The 14,171-nt window shown below is 32.8% G+C and overlaps 1 protein-coding gene across 1 annotated transcript; it reads left to right on the top strand.

Annotated features, from left to right (window-relative positions):
• Nucleotides 1–45: 45 nt before the first annotated feature.
• Nucleotides 46–6,275, top strand: LOC114311778 (uncharacterized). The gene is made up of 6 exons (XM_028257971.2): nt 46–473; nt 1,385–3,144; nt 3,280–3,528; nt 4,243–4,323; nt 5,084–5,659; nt 5,933–6,275. The coding sequence occupies exons 2-6, from the start codon at nt 1,870–1,872 to the stop codon at nt 5,987–5,989; spliced, it is 2,238 nt and encodes a 745-aa protein (XP_028113772.2). The 5' UTR covers nt 46–473; nt 1,385–1,869; the 3' UTR covers nt 5,990–6,275.
• Nucleotides 6,276–14,171: the final 7,896 nt, after the last annotated feature.

The following is a 14,171-nucleotide window of genomic DNA, read 5'->3' as shown; positions in this document are numbered from 1 at the left end:
GATGCCAAACTTAACGTTAATTTTGAACACTTGCAACTTTTGCTTGGAGGCCCTCGAACTTTTAAAATTACAGTGTAAAATCCTGGGAGACCAACCAAAAGAGACGATGACGCTGGTATTTCTGAGTTTTGTTTTTAAAAAAATTAATAATAAACAAACACACAGACAGAGAGGAGGGATAAGAAGTGAGAAATAGAAGAGAGAGAGAGAGAGAGTGAGGGCCATGGGCTTTCGCCGAACCGCAAAGACGACGCAACCACCTCCATTTCCCAAGAGGCGCAAAAGGAGGAAGATCTTTCTTAATTTCACTCCATTAAAATCTTCATTTCATCATTCTTTTAATAAATTGTTCTTCAACTTTACTAATCAATTTCAAATCCAACTATATATATGTAAGCATAAGATCCGAAGATTGATTGATATACATGCTTATGGAAGATCATCACCGAACATGAATTCAATCTTTGATGATGGTGAGCCTCGACGATCGGACCTTCAATTGTGTTTTGTTTTCCTTATTCTGATTTAGCTGTTGCTGTTATTGTTTGATTCGATTGTTTATATATGCTTTATTTATTTTTATTTTTTGGCTTTTCAAAACGTTGCTTCAAAGTAGAGATGATGATGATGACGACTCAATCCAATTTTGGAAAGGGTCTTGTTTTGTGTGGTGAATGTGTGCCGTGCAATTAAAAGCCCCCTTTCCTCATCTCTTTGTGTTTCGGCCGCCGATCGATTCGCTTTTGGATTTCAGTGCAAACTATTCTTCTTTACATGTCGATCGATGGTTGATTGGATTATGTTTTGTTTGTGTGCTCTTCGTATTTCAAAATATTAGTGCATTTGCTGTACTAGATTCACATTTTGATGGAAGAACTAAGATGAGTAACAACATCACACTAGTGTCTCTTCTCTTTTAGAATTCTTCATCACTGACAGTGGATTGTTTTCTATTTTTCTGTTGTCACAAACTGTTTTCAACAATGATAGAGACCATTAATTTTGAAACTCTAAAAAAGATCACTCAATAAAAAAAGAAAAAAAATACATCAAGGTCAAAACATCAAATCATTTATGATGGGCCCACTGCCACATCATTAGTGGTAGCACTAATTAGTGCTCTCACTCATTTTCCAACTGTTTTTCCTTCTTATTCCTGCGCCAATTGATTTAAGACATTTATGCTTCTGTGTATTTTGTAGGTAGAAAGTGATCTAGTAGTGTCCAGTGGTTTCAAGTTCTGGTTTGGTAAAAAAAAAAGAAGATTTTTTCTTAAAGCAGACACATACACAATAACCCCATTTAGCTGCATATGTTTTAAAGTGCTTCCTCAGATTTTTACAAACACTCTAATAGTTCATTTTTGTTTTGTGTTTGACTTCAGGCATATGCATTGATTCTTTGCACAACCATGAATCCTTTGTGTATCATTGCTTACTGACATGGTGGTCAGAAGATTTGTCCTGTCCGTTGTTTCTGGGGTTTTAGTATGTACTTGGGTTTATCGCCGCATTCTTGGAAGGATAGTGGTAGTTGAAACGAGGATGAACTCTATCTATAGATACCTAGTATTAGCTTCTTATTGGATTGGGAATTGCCTTTCATTGAACTTTTAGCTGAATTTATAGGGTATTTCAATTTCTACAGTGAATTTTTAGCTGAAGTTAGGGGGGAATTTCAGTTTCTGCATTAATTTAGTGGCACGATAGGAGTTCACAACTTGGGTTTCATGCGTTTGTGATGAGGAGTTTCATTTGGCAAAACTAAGCAGAGATTTGCATATGCACGGCAGCAGGAAAGGAGACCATCAACGAGAACTTTTTATGCCTTTTTAAACGAGATAATTATTTGTTACTGCAAAACTTAGTGATGGGCTTGCCACAAGTTTCATCCAGTGAATCTGCTGAGGAGGCTAAAGAGTCTTTGAGCACATCTGTGCATAGTCGACCTCGGTTTGTTAATGTGAGCACTTGTGATTTGGATGGAATGCATGTTGGAAGCATTAGCCGAACTGTTGGAGATTCCTTATGCTCTTCTTTGGGAGATTTTCAGGAAACAACCTCCTTGGAGCAATCAAAGTTGTCAGATGATTCCTTTAAGTGTAAAGGGGCCATGGATGTTGGATCCAATGTTCAAGAATTGAAAATTGGTTCTTTGGACGAACTGGGGTGGTTAACACCTAACACTGGTCAGAATATTCAGAGTCCTGCCTCTAGGATCGTCGGGTTTGAGTGTGGTAGGAAGAATTATTTTTTTGATGGATTAAATGAGGTTTCAAATGATCATGTTCATTCTTCTTCTGGGGTTGGTATCACACTTAATGAAACTGAGTCCAGTGGGTCACTGGTCAAGAAGCGATTGTTGTCATCGAGTAGTATGCTTTCTGCAGATCAATTGGGTGTTGATCCTCTAGATATTAGCTGCCGCAACTTTCAAGTAAACTCCCCTGGTAGTTGTGGGGTTTCTGTGGCTCAAGATTATAAGAAAGCAAATATTGGAAGTAGAAACCATTTGACGAATCAAATCTGGTCCGTATGTAATTGTTCAGAAAGGAAGGATATGTTATACGATTATGGTAGACCAGACTCCATTTTTTTCACTGATGGCCCTTTAGTAGAGGACAAGGAGGTGTTACCTTATACTTGTTTATCTTCACCTGGACTAGATCCTTTCAAAAATTTAAGAAAGGTAAGAACCCGGACTGGGGTGATATCCATATCCCCAGAAAAGGTGATGTCGTCCCCTCTTTCTTCGTCTCCTCTTGGTCCAAAGTTTTCCGAAACAATGAAAGCTGCAAGAGGATGCAGGAATGTCAGGAAAGAGATTGAGGGTGATTATTTAACCTTTAAAAAGGTGGCACGCTCCCTTGACAAAAATATCTCTGGCATTATCTTTGCCCCTGAAGAAGATAATTTTTCAAGGGCAAGTAAACCATTTGAAAATATTGATCTTTTGCAAAAAGAGTCCCATTCGTCTTCCCTGGAAAGTAATAGTGGAAAAAGTTGGCCTTTGTCTCATGATTCCATACCCCACTGCATGAAGTTGGGTAGAAGTTTGAGAGGACTTCCTGTTAGGAGGTCATTGGTTGGTTCGTTTGAGGAATCCCTGCTGTCTGGCCGGTTGTCATCTGGAAAATTCAGTCAGGTTATATTTATGTTACACTATATCTGTAGATTTTCTTGTATGCCCTCTTTATCTTTTCATGTAGTCTTGAGAGTTCACTTTCCAATGTTGTTGATATGAGTGTCAAATGCCCATTTTTGGATCTTGATTGTGCAGAGAATTGATGGCTTTCTAGCTGTACTAAGCATTACAGGAGGCAGCTTCTCTCCAAAATCACAGAAACTTCCTTTTGCAGTAACCAGTGTTGATGGAGATAACTTCTTACTGTACTATGCATCCATAGATCTTAGAAGAACTCCATTGAACAATTACAGATTCCAGAATTTGAAAAGAGACCTTAGTAATGATGATTCACAAGGTGCTAAGAGTTGTTTGCGCATTCCAGTGAAGGGGCGCATACAGCTGGTTATACTTTTCTCCTTCTAACTTATCTATTATTTGGCCCATATGCATTCAGTCTATACAAGAATGCTTTGCGCTTAAAGTACAAATTTATAGCGTGATATGTTACTGTACCTATGTGATTACCTGCTGTTTAATTTACCTATTGTTTCAGCTTCCTTGACATGCTGTGTGACATTTTATTTAGGCAGTTGGTTTAATAAGCCGAGCCTCTGTTGGTGTTAATTTTTCTTGTTTATTCATGTTCTTTTAACATTGATGAGCCAAAGTTGACAAGGTTCTCCTTGTCTCCAATGTTGCATATCATTTGGCTTGCGAGAAGATTGTTGGAACTTGACTCATTATATAAACAAGTGAAGCTTGAAGACATTTTGAAGCTTGTTAGTTTTTTGAGTTTGGCTCGGACTTAGCTGGACAGAGCCATACACATGTTGGAATATATGGGAAGAAAAAAAAAGAAGCAATCTACTTAAGGTTGCCTCGTGATTAACTCAATTGGACACAGTTAATTATTCAAGCCAAGCTTGAATAATTCAGTATTCAGCTCAGCTTGGCTTGATTACCACCCTAGTACCTTTTACAAGATTACCAGTGTTGTTGCTTGCTCATTTCAATTTGTTGTGTTGTTTGTTCTATTGAATATTTTAATGACATAAGTTGTGGATAGATGGTGAAACAATTGGTCCTCACTTTCTATCAATCTGGATGTTTTCTCAGGTACTAAGCAACCCGGAAAAAACACCTCTTCATTTCTTCTTTTGTAACTATGATTTGAGTGACATGCCGGCTGGTACCAAGGTAAGTTGAAACAAATATTTCATTCATATCAGATGTTGATTATTGCTTTTAATTTTAACTTTTCTGCAATTTCCTAAAAAACTTGATATTTAGTCTGCCTGATCACAATCTTAGAAGTGTTTGTGTTTCTCTGAGTTTCTCACTGCCAATCACATGTATTGACCTTACCTCCTCAACTGTCATTTTAAAGGCCTGTTCCTACACAGGTATATCACCTCAAGATCTCCCCCCTTCTAAAGAAAACAGAAAAAGGAAGAAGTAGGTCCCTGGTGGCACTGGGTAGGTACAGTGTTGAAGCCGAATAGGATAATCATGACTTGAATCTTTTGTATGAAAGGAGGGCAAAATGAAAACAAAGAATTAATAGAAGATAAAAGAAAAGGTGATTCTCTTGTGATAATTTGTGAATGCTGCAAGTAGTAAATGGATATTGAGTCTAATATTTATGTGTTGGTCAGAAATTGTGGGTGTTCTATTATGCCTGCACATGTATTGCAAAATGGAGAAAAATGGAGTCACACAGTAGAAAGATAATCGGGCCCAATAATTACCAAATAACAGGAAAATATATCAGGGACCAAAGTCTTGTAAGCGTTGATGCCCACTTCAAATGCATATATGACAAAGAATTGTTTATCAGCACATCATTGCATGCACTGTTGTTTTCTTAATACACATTTATTTTATTTACTTCTAGCAGTAAGACTGGAATTGAATTCAGTCGGTAATTATTTTTGTATCCTTGTTCAATTTGGAGTAGACATTCTTGCGTCAGAAGGTTACCCTAGCCGGTTCTGGCCCAACTTCAATGCGGGTGACAGGAGAGCACAGAAATTTTGATACGAACTACAACGATAAGGTGACTCCCTTGGAAAGAAGTCATCCTGACCAAAGTATCAAAGAAAGTGAGGGCTCTAATTCGATAGGTTCAATGGGTATAACAAATTTTTCAGAAGAACACTATCACATTGGAAATATAGGTTTCCCTTCCCTTATAGATCAGAATGAATGTGACAACACTCTGTGCCACAGAACTGGTCACAAAGATTTCAGTTGGCCAGATTTATGTCATGAAGCCAAAGATAAATCAGAACATGCTTGTTCGAAGGTCAATGAGAATGCTGCGAGTGGTGGCACTCTACGTTATGCTCTTCATGTCCGTTTTCTATGCCCTTTCTCCAAGAGAAGTGTCATATCAGTTCAGAGGTGCAAATCTGATCCTCCATCTGTGCGACAGAAAACAAAGTTAGTTGCCGATAGGAAAAGGAGATTTTATTTATACAATGATATGAGGGTTGTGTTTCCTCAACGCCATTCTGATGCTGACGAGGGGAAGGTATGTTGTTCAATTTCACTTTGTAGGGCTTACGACTGTTTTTAGACCTGATTCTGTTCTTTTTTACTTATTATTTTATTTTTTATTTTTTTTGAGGTATATGGTGTTTATGCTTCTTATATTGCAAATGTTACGAAGTGTGTGTTTCATCAAAGTCTGCAATGTCTTTATAGTGCTAGCGTGCTGAAGATCTGAACAGGAAATAAATGAGGTCTCTTTTTTTAATATCTAAGCTTGTGTACACGTGTGACATTTTTTTGTGTTTCATGGCAGTTGAACGTGGAATACCATTTTCCAGCAGATCCAAAATACTTTGATATCAGCAACTGACCACGGTCACATCCTCTCTCCTGAGTGTATGGTTCATTGTCTATGTATATACCAATAATAACACATTCCGTGGGACATATCGTCTTGTCTTGAAATGGCGGCAACACAATTTCACCTCTGAAGAATTTTAGGAACTCACTAATAATTTGATGAATAAAATGTTGTTTCTTTTGACCTCCTAATGGAAATAGTGGCAAATGTAGGAGAAGTCCTGTTTCAGGGCAATTTGTTGTCTTAATTAAGGTGGAGTGGTTACAATTTGAATGCATGCCCTAAAATCCTTGTCAACTCTCTGTATAGTTTGTGATCACATATGAGCTTGTAGGGCTAGACTTCAGATTTTTTTCAGGCCCGTTTGTAATTGTGGGTTGGGTTGTGGAAGAGAATTTGAAGTCTGATTTGAAATTTCAAATACAATATATTCATGCAGGTATATATATATTAGGATAAATTGGTAATAAATCTAAAAGGGGGAAGAACTCAATGTTCAATCAAGAGCTTGTTTGAGATTTTTTAAATAAGTGTATTTATTTATATAAGTACACTTGTTTAGGTCATATTAATTTTTTTTTTTTTACATGTTTTTTTATGTTAAAAAGTATATTTATTTAAATTATACTAAACAACTTTTAAGTTAATTTATATATATATATATATATATATTTATGTTAAGAATTTATAAAATAAACTATTTAAATTATGATTGCACGTGAGTGAGGATTAAAAAGGGAAAGTTTTGAGAAGATCCCAATAGGATAGTACTTTCATAATTTTTCATGCAAAGATCACGTATGTTATCTATCCTATCAAATCAATCATTTAAAAATATCAGCGTAGCATACGTACAGACATTCTGAAAAGAAACATTTAAAACAAATATTTTAATTTAAACGTGATTCGCTTCACATTTATATATTGAAAAATGAGTGGGGGCATTAATTAGTATTATCACTAATGATGTGACAATAGGTTCTATTATAAATGATTTAATGTTTTGATTTTAGTGTTGTATTTTTTTTTAATTAAGTGTGATGTCATTAATGATCTTTTAAAATTTTAAAATTAGTATATATTCTGGCGCACGTCCTCTCTCTCTCGTAGTGAGTTATGCACAAAAAATACAAAGAAATTGTCTGTTAAGACGCAGTGGCAGCCATACTCAAAAAGAAAAGAGCAAGTTCAGTGGTAGCACACATTCTCTCTCTTCTCTCCACTGTCCAATGTCCTTTCCAGAGACCACGTCCTCTTTTCTCCTCTTTCTGATTCGTACCCTCCCTCTATCCTAACCTCTACCTAACAATGCCCTTTTCTTTTTTACCCTTCTGCCCCTTCTCTTTTTTTCTCTTCTTTTACTTTTTTTTAGACGTATAGGTTTCATTTATTTTGGAGTGTAATTGATGGATTTTAATTAAGACGGAAGTGGAGTTATTTAATATTATGTTTGTTTGTAGAGTGCGAGAAAAGATTAGAATAGAAGAGGGAAAGATGGATGTTGGAAGAAGAATTGGAATGGAGGAAATGGAGGTAGTATTAGAAAAATAGTGAGGGAATTAGAAATTTTTTTATTTTTTACATATTGAGAATTTTTTTTAAAATATTAATATTTAATTTTTTTTATTTATTTTATTATTTTATATAAAAATAATTTAACAATTCTTACATTAACAACTATCATCAAAACAAATATAATTTTATTTAACCCCTCACTATGAATTTTCTCACTATAAATCTCCTCTATTCTACCTCTAAAAACAAACAGGATAATAGTGAAAAACCAAAAAAAAAAAAACAAGGATAATTATCTACTGCTGCTTTTTATTTCCAATCGGCAGGCAATATTTCGATTTAATGATCAGCAGGGCTTTTCCTTTCCTTTCCTTTCCTTTTCTTTCCTTTGTGTGTCTAAGGATTCTCCGTCTCTAAATTATTCTGTTCTCTTATCCTAAATCATTTATAATCATTAGATATGTCTTAAGATTTTTATATTTTGAGATTCTCATATGATCTAATAATTATGAGTAATTTGAGATAGGATGATAAAATTATTTAAAAACCGAAGATCCTTATTGCCTTTGTGTATCAATTTTTATATCGTAGGCATGTTCCCGGCATCGCACTCCACCCTCATATGGTGTATTGTAATGATCACATCACATACAATTAGTTTGAATTTACTAGAGTTAATCTCAATTTTACCATAAAATTCACTCATTATTAAATTAATTTATATTCATTTCAATAATTTAAAACACTCATTTTACATAATTGAATAATAAAATTAGTCATGTAAAAATTTAAATTTATCTAACATTGAGTGTGATTACTTATCCTTGTTTTTAAGAATATGCCATTCATTTGTTATAATATATGTATAAATTGATTATGTGATTATTTACATCTAATCAAGTTAATTTTTTGCATACATATATTCTTTTTAACTTGTTATATGAGATGAACAGTCCAAATTATTGATATAAATATAAATTAGTCTCATAATATGCTAACTTTACGAAGTTAAGATTTTTAACTTTAACAAATTTGAGCTCCATGTACAAGCATAAATACATATCATCTTTGTTTTAAAAGCACTGTAATGTGCCGTTAATTTTAATTTGACAATTAATTGACCCTACCACCATAGTAGTTTGTAATCAAACACCATTATGACTTGTAATTAACACTAAATCATAGTTTGTACATGGTATGCACTATAAATAAATATATTGTAGTATAACCCTAACATTTATAATAGATTTTCTTCTCATAAAAATGAGTTAACTATGTCAATTTTTTCCCTCTACACCAAGTCTTAAAAATTCATACAAGTAGAGAATTTTATTTTTTTTAATTTTTTTGGTGGTTTGGGGCTATACATATGAATTAAAGAAAATCATAAACAAAATAAAAAGTTTATAAGACCTTTGAAGGAAAAAAAAAAATCTATGGCATATGTAATGAGTAGGCTTAAAAATGTATCAATCCCAAGAGATTGCCTTGATAGTCTGGGTTTGGCCATGTGCTTCCCTTATGATTTTTGGTTTGAAATCTCCTAAGCACAGTTAATTTCATAAAATTAGTTATTTTGTTCCGATTTTAAAATGGAAAAATTGATCCCCAAATTAGTTAATTTACTTAACTAGATACCAAATTATCTGGAAAAAAATTAATGAAACATTTGCATCTAATCCCTGAAGAACTTGGTATTTAGACTATATTTAGTTGACGAATTTGAATGTATAGAAATTTAAAAAGAGAAAGAAAAAAAATATATATGTATGCTATCATAAATGCAAATACGAAAGAATATTATTTATGGAAAAGTTAAATAAATTTGTAGGCAGTAAAAGGGCAGTGTAGTCCTTTCTGGTACAGCCAATCATATTTGCACACTTTTGTACATCAAATGCAATGCAATGCAGACAAACCAACAAACAAACAAAAAGCCTAAACACACACCCACACAAACCCCCCATCCATATCCATATCCATATCCATCCGCGTTCAAAAACCCACACACACGGAGTACCCTCTGTCGAATTCGAATTCGAATTCTAATTACTTTGGTGTCTCGTTCGGTGGGTGGGTCAACAATGGCGGACCCTGGTGGGGCATACGAATTCATGATAGAAGAAAGCAACAGGGGAAAAGCAAGTCCGTCGAGGAGAATGTTCTCGTGCCTCTACTGTCCACGCAACTTCCAGACTTCTCAAGCACTTGGCGGCCACCAAAACGCTCACAAGCGTGAAAGAGCTGCAGCTGCTGCTGCTGCTGCTGCTGCTGCTTCTCGACGAAACGAACCACCTACGAATCAACTCCTTCAGAACCAGAACCAGAACCAGAACCAGCCTTATTGGCTGCTGGCCGAACCCACCACCACCATCCAACAACCCTTCTATGCCTCCACCTCCACCTCCTCAGCACCTCTTTGTGTTCGAGGCAGTGCTTCCACTCCTCTGTCTCTCTCTCCTCCTGCCACCGACGACTCTACTAACCCTGTAAATCTAGACCTCTCCCTCCGATTATAATCTCTCTCTCTCTCTCTCTCTAGGTTATATGTTTGTGTTTGATTACTTTTCTGAGGTTGGGTTTGGTTTTGGTTTAGTGGGGGTTTTGAGGCACTGACTGACCTAATTAACTATGCTCCTATGGAAGTAGCTAGAAATGGAGAGAATGGTTTTGATTAGTTTCCTTTTTTCGAATATATTTAATGATGATGATGATATATAGAAAGAAACTTAGCAAGTTGAAGTTTGAGTTAACTTTCTCTTCATTACATTACATCACGGATTTAACATATTGAAAGTGTTAAGGTTTACATGTTTTAATGATCATCATTAAACTTTCTTCAGATGCTTATATTATAATGATTAAACCTCTCTCACTCTCTCTCTTTCTCTCTCTCTCTGAATAGATATATATAGTTACATGGAAATGGAATGGAATGAATGTTGATGGTATATATATGGATGTATCTCATTTTGATATTGCATTGATCTCTAAAATAGGCCTATCTTCCGGCTGACAACTGGCCGGAATTTGAAAGGCCGGCGAGGGATGGTTCGTCGTTGGGTGGCTGCGTCTGCGTCTCAGTCTGAGTGTCTGTGAGAGTACACGTAACACTTTGGTGTTGCTGCGACTTAGCCAGCCGCCACCGTCACCGTCACCGTCACCGTCAGATTTGTCCTTTTTGTTTCTTTTCTTTTCTTTTTTGTCTTTACCTTTCGAGTTACCCTTACCCAGCCCCGAATTGGGATCCTCCCCTTGAGTCCCCTCCTTAATTCCCTCCTTGCAGGGGCCTTCGGGTCCACTTTGAGGCCCAGTTTTGATAATCCGAACCGTTAATATTTTTAGATTTATTCAGTATATCATACCTGTAAAAAATCAAATTGATCGAATATCATAAAGTATGTGTTCGGAAAATTGTTTATTAAAAAATAGTTTGTAGTCCCAATTTTCTGAACGCATACTTTCTGATATCCGATCAACTTGATTTTTTACAGGTATAATATACTGAATAAATCTAAAAATATGAACGGTTCAGATTATCAAAACTGGGCCTCAAAGTAGACCCGAAGGCCCCTGCAAGGAGGGAATTAAGGAGGGGGCTCAAGGAGGGGATCTGGACTCGCCAGCCCCAGCCAATCGTTTTTGGAAGCAACACCTAAAGAAAACAAAACCGGGGCTAAATTAAAGAGGTTTTTTTTTTTTTTTTCTTTTAAGAAAATGTTTTTAACTTAGGCCAAGTTTGACATGATTGAAAAAAGATAAAAAGTTAAAAAGTTACTATCCTATTTAAGTCACATCATCTTATTTAAATCACATCACTTCTCTAACGCATCACTTCAAACTTAACCCAAACCCAACCTATATTTCATAAAAAGTCAAAAAATACACTTATTTAGTCTTCCCAAACTAGACCTTAGCCTCTGTTTATTTAGACATGAAATATTTTATACTCAGAAATAATTTTTAAGTTAATTAATTTTATAAACAAATATTTTGAGTATATTTGGTTTGTGTTTTGAAGCATTTTTTGAAAGAAAATTTTTAAAAACATATTTGGTTACAAATTTTTTCAAAAAAAATTCAAAATTATTTCTCTCTATTATATATTAATCAATCATTTTTTCTCTCTCCTCTCTTCTTCTCAATTATTTTTTCTCTCACGTAAATTTACTCAATTATAACAAAATATCAAATCATCCTAAACTTCCAAACTCAAAAATTATTTTCAAAATATACAATCAAACAAATCAAAAAAAATTAAGCTCTCTCTATTTTTTATTTTTTTTAAAAAAAATTATTTCAAAACACAAATTAAACACACCCTTTATTTTTATTTTTCAGTTAATATGTATTAGCTATAAGTTAATGAAAGGCATTTTTTAACTTTTGAAACAACAACGTACTGAATGGTTGAAGTGACCTTCTAAACTTTGATTTGTGAAATTTTTAACAATAATGATTCATCCCACTAAAAATATCACCACTAATAGCACTAATGCATTAAAAAAGTAAAAAAAAAAAAAAAATACAACTCCAAGACCAAAACATCACATCATTAATGGCGGGACCTAATTAGTGAGAGCACTAATTAGTGCTCCCAAGTATTTTTCAATTTTTAATGATAAGGACTATGACAAAAATATATTATTTCTTCCGTTCTAAAATATTAATCTCTTATTTTATTTTTTATTATTTTAAAATATGAGTCTCTTTTCAAAAATTAAGTATAAAAATAATATAAATTTTTTATTTTACCCTTAAATTCATTAACAGTATAAAAAGTATAATTATAACATTGATATTTTTCAAAAAATATACTATCAAAGAATAATTTTGAAAATTTAATTTTTTTAAGTGTAATAATTATACTACTAAAAAAAGTTAAATTCTCCAAAAGAAACCATTGTTTTGGAATGGATGGAGTATTTATTTTCTACTCAATCGAATAATGAAAAATGTGTAAAATAGTTTTTAGCAAAATATAAAAACAAATAGAACCTTAATTAATAAGATGGTTCCCTTAAAGCTATATTTGGATTATGGTTGAAAATGAGCTTATTCAAGTTTTGATTTGATAGTGTAACGGATTTAAAGTTATATTCACGTCTCGTTTGGAAATAAATTATTTTAATAATTTTTTAATTTTTTAACTAAAATATGATGTAAAAAAATTAGTACCTTTCAAATAATTTTTTAGTTTTTTACGAAAATATGTGACAAAAAATAGAGAGAAAAGAAAATCTTTAACCTTTTGGTATAAATTAAAGACCTTTTGGTTTTTTTATTAACTTTGACTTTTAGACTAAAACTGTTATATGCCAAACGAGGCTTCAAACTTAATTTGTTTACATAATGAGTTGATTTTGAACATGCTTTTCACCAGTCGAGTTAGAGTAACTTAATTTTTTACAATACATATAAAAAAATTATATTCTGGTTTAACTTATTTACATGATATCAAACAAATTTTAATGAAATATGAGTCAAGTTCGACTAACTTTATTCATTTGACAACCTTAATTTGGATAATAGATTTGGACAGAGATTAAAAGGAAAAATGTGAAAAATATGTAAATGAAATATGAATTATTATTTTTTAAAATAGTGTCAAAGTATTTTTTTTCCCCTTGTATTATCATTGTTGTTGTTCAAGTTGCTTACCTTTTATCAAAAAAAGAAAAATATTCTTTTAATTATTATTTTTTAAAATGATCTCATTTCATTTGTTTTACATAAAACTTATAATTCTGTATACCACAAAAATACTATTTCTTGGGTGATTGGTTCAAATTTTGAAAAAATTTACCAATGCTAAAAATAAATAAATAAATACATAAAATAAAATGCAGCACCTGATTATTCAGACATAAACGTACATAAAAACTCAATTCTAAACTACCAAACGAATAAATTAATATACATTCACTTTATAGTACATAAATATGTAGGCTCAATTTGAAAAGTAGGTTAAAATTCATTTCTCAACTTTTAATCTACTTTCTCTCTTGCATAAAAAAGTTAAAAAGAAATCAAAAAATTAATTTTTAATCAGCTTTACAAAACACCGCGTAGTGTCAGTTTGAATAAAAATATGTTTGAGTGCCTAAATATGCATATATGTTCTCTCTTTTTTTCTTTTTCGTTTTTTGGGTAAAGGCCTTACAAGAGCAAGTAAGCATATATATGTTAGGGAGATATACGTGTAACTCTTAATAGATAAACTTATTATTCAATAGGTTCTGTAATAATTAATAATATTTTCATCAAATATTATTACAAAACGTCACTAATTATTGATTTGTAGTGACAATTTGAAAATTTTATTACAAAAAATATCATTAATTATAAATTTTGGAAACAGTTTAAAAAACTCGTCACAAAAAAATTATTAATTTTTAACTTTCAACAACAATTTAAAAATCTAGTCATAAAAAACATTACTAATTGTAAATTTTAATAATAATTTATAAAAATTATGACAAAAAAAGTCATTAATGGTCAATTTTTAACATGTAAAAAATATCACAAATAATTATTTGTAGCAATAATTTTATTAAAATTTATTTTTAATAAAACTTTGTTAGAATTAAATCTAATTATTATAAACTATTGATGATTTAACCTATATGCGTTGTATATGCGCCAGTGTGCTTGGGTATACTGAGATTAGAGCATA

This window comes from Camellia sinensis, chromosome 4 (assembly GCF_055761805.1).
Source record: "Camellia sinensis isolate YWXY chromosome 4, ASM5576180v1, whole genome shotgun sequence".
In the NCBI taxonomy this organism is placed as follows: domain Eukaryota; kingdom Viridiplantae; phylum Streptophyta; class Magnoliopsida; order Ericales; family Theaceae; genus Camellia; species Camellia sinensis.
This window is presented reverse-complemented; position numbering and strand designations above follow the sequence as displayed.

Coding starts and splice junctions, on each gene's coding strand:
- LOC114311778 (XM_028257971.2), top strand. CDS start 1,870: ATGGGCTTGCCACAAGTTTCATCCAGTGAATCTGCTGAGGAGGCTAAA. Junction 3,145..3,279: donor CATCTGGAAAATTCAGTCAG/GTTATATTTATG, acceptor TTGATTGTGCAG/AGAATTGATGGCTTTCTAGC. Junction 5,660..5,932: donor CTGATGCTGACGAGGGGAAG/GTATGTTGTTCA, acceptor GTTTCATGGCAG/TTGAACGTGGAATACCATTT.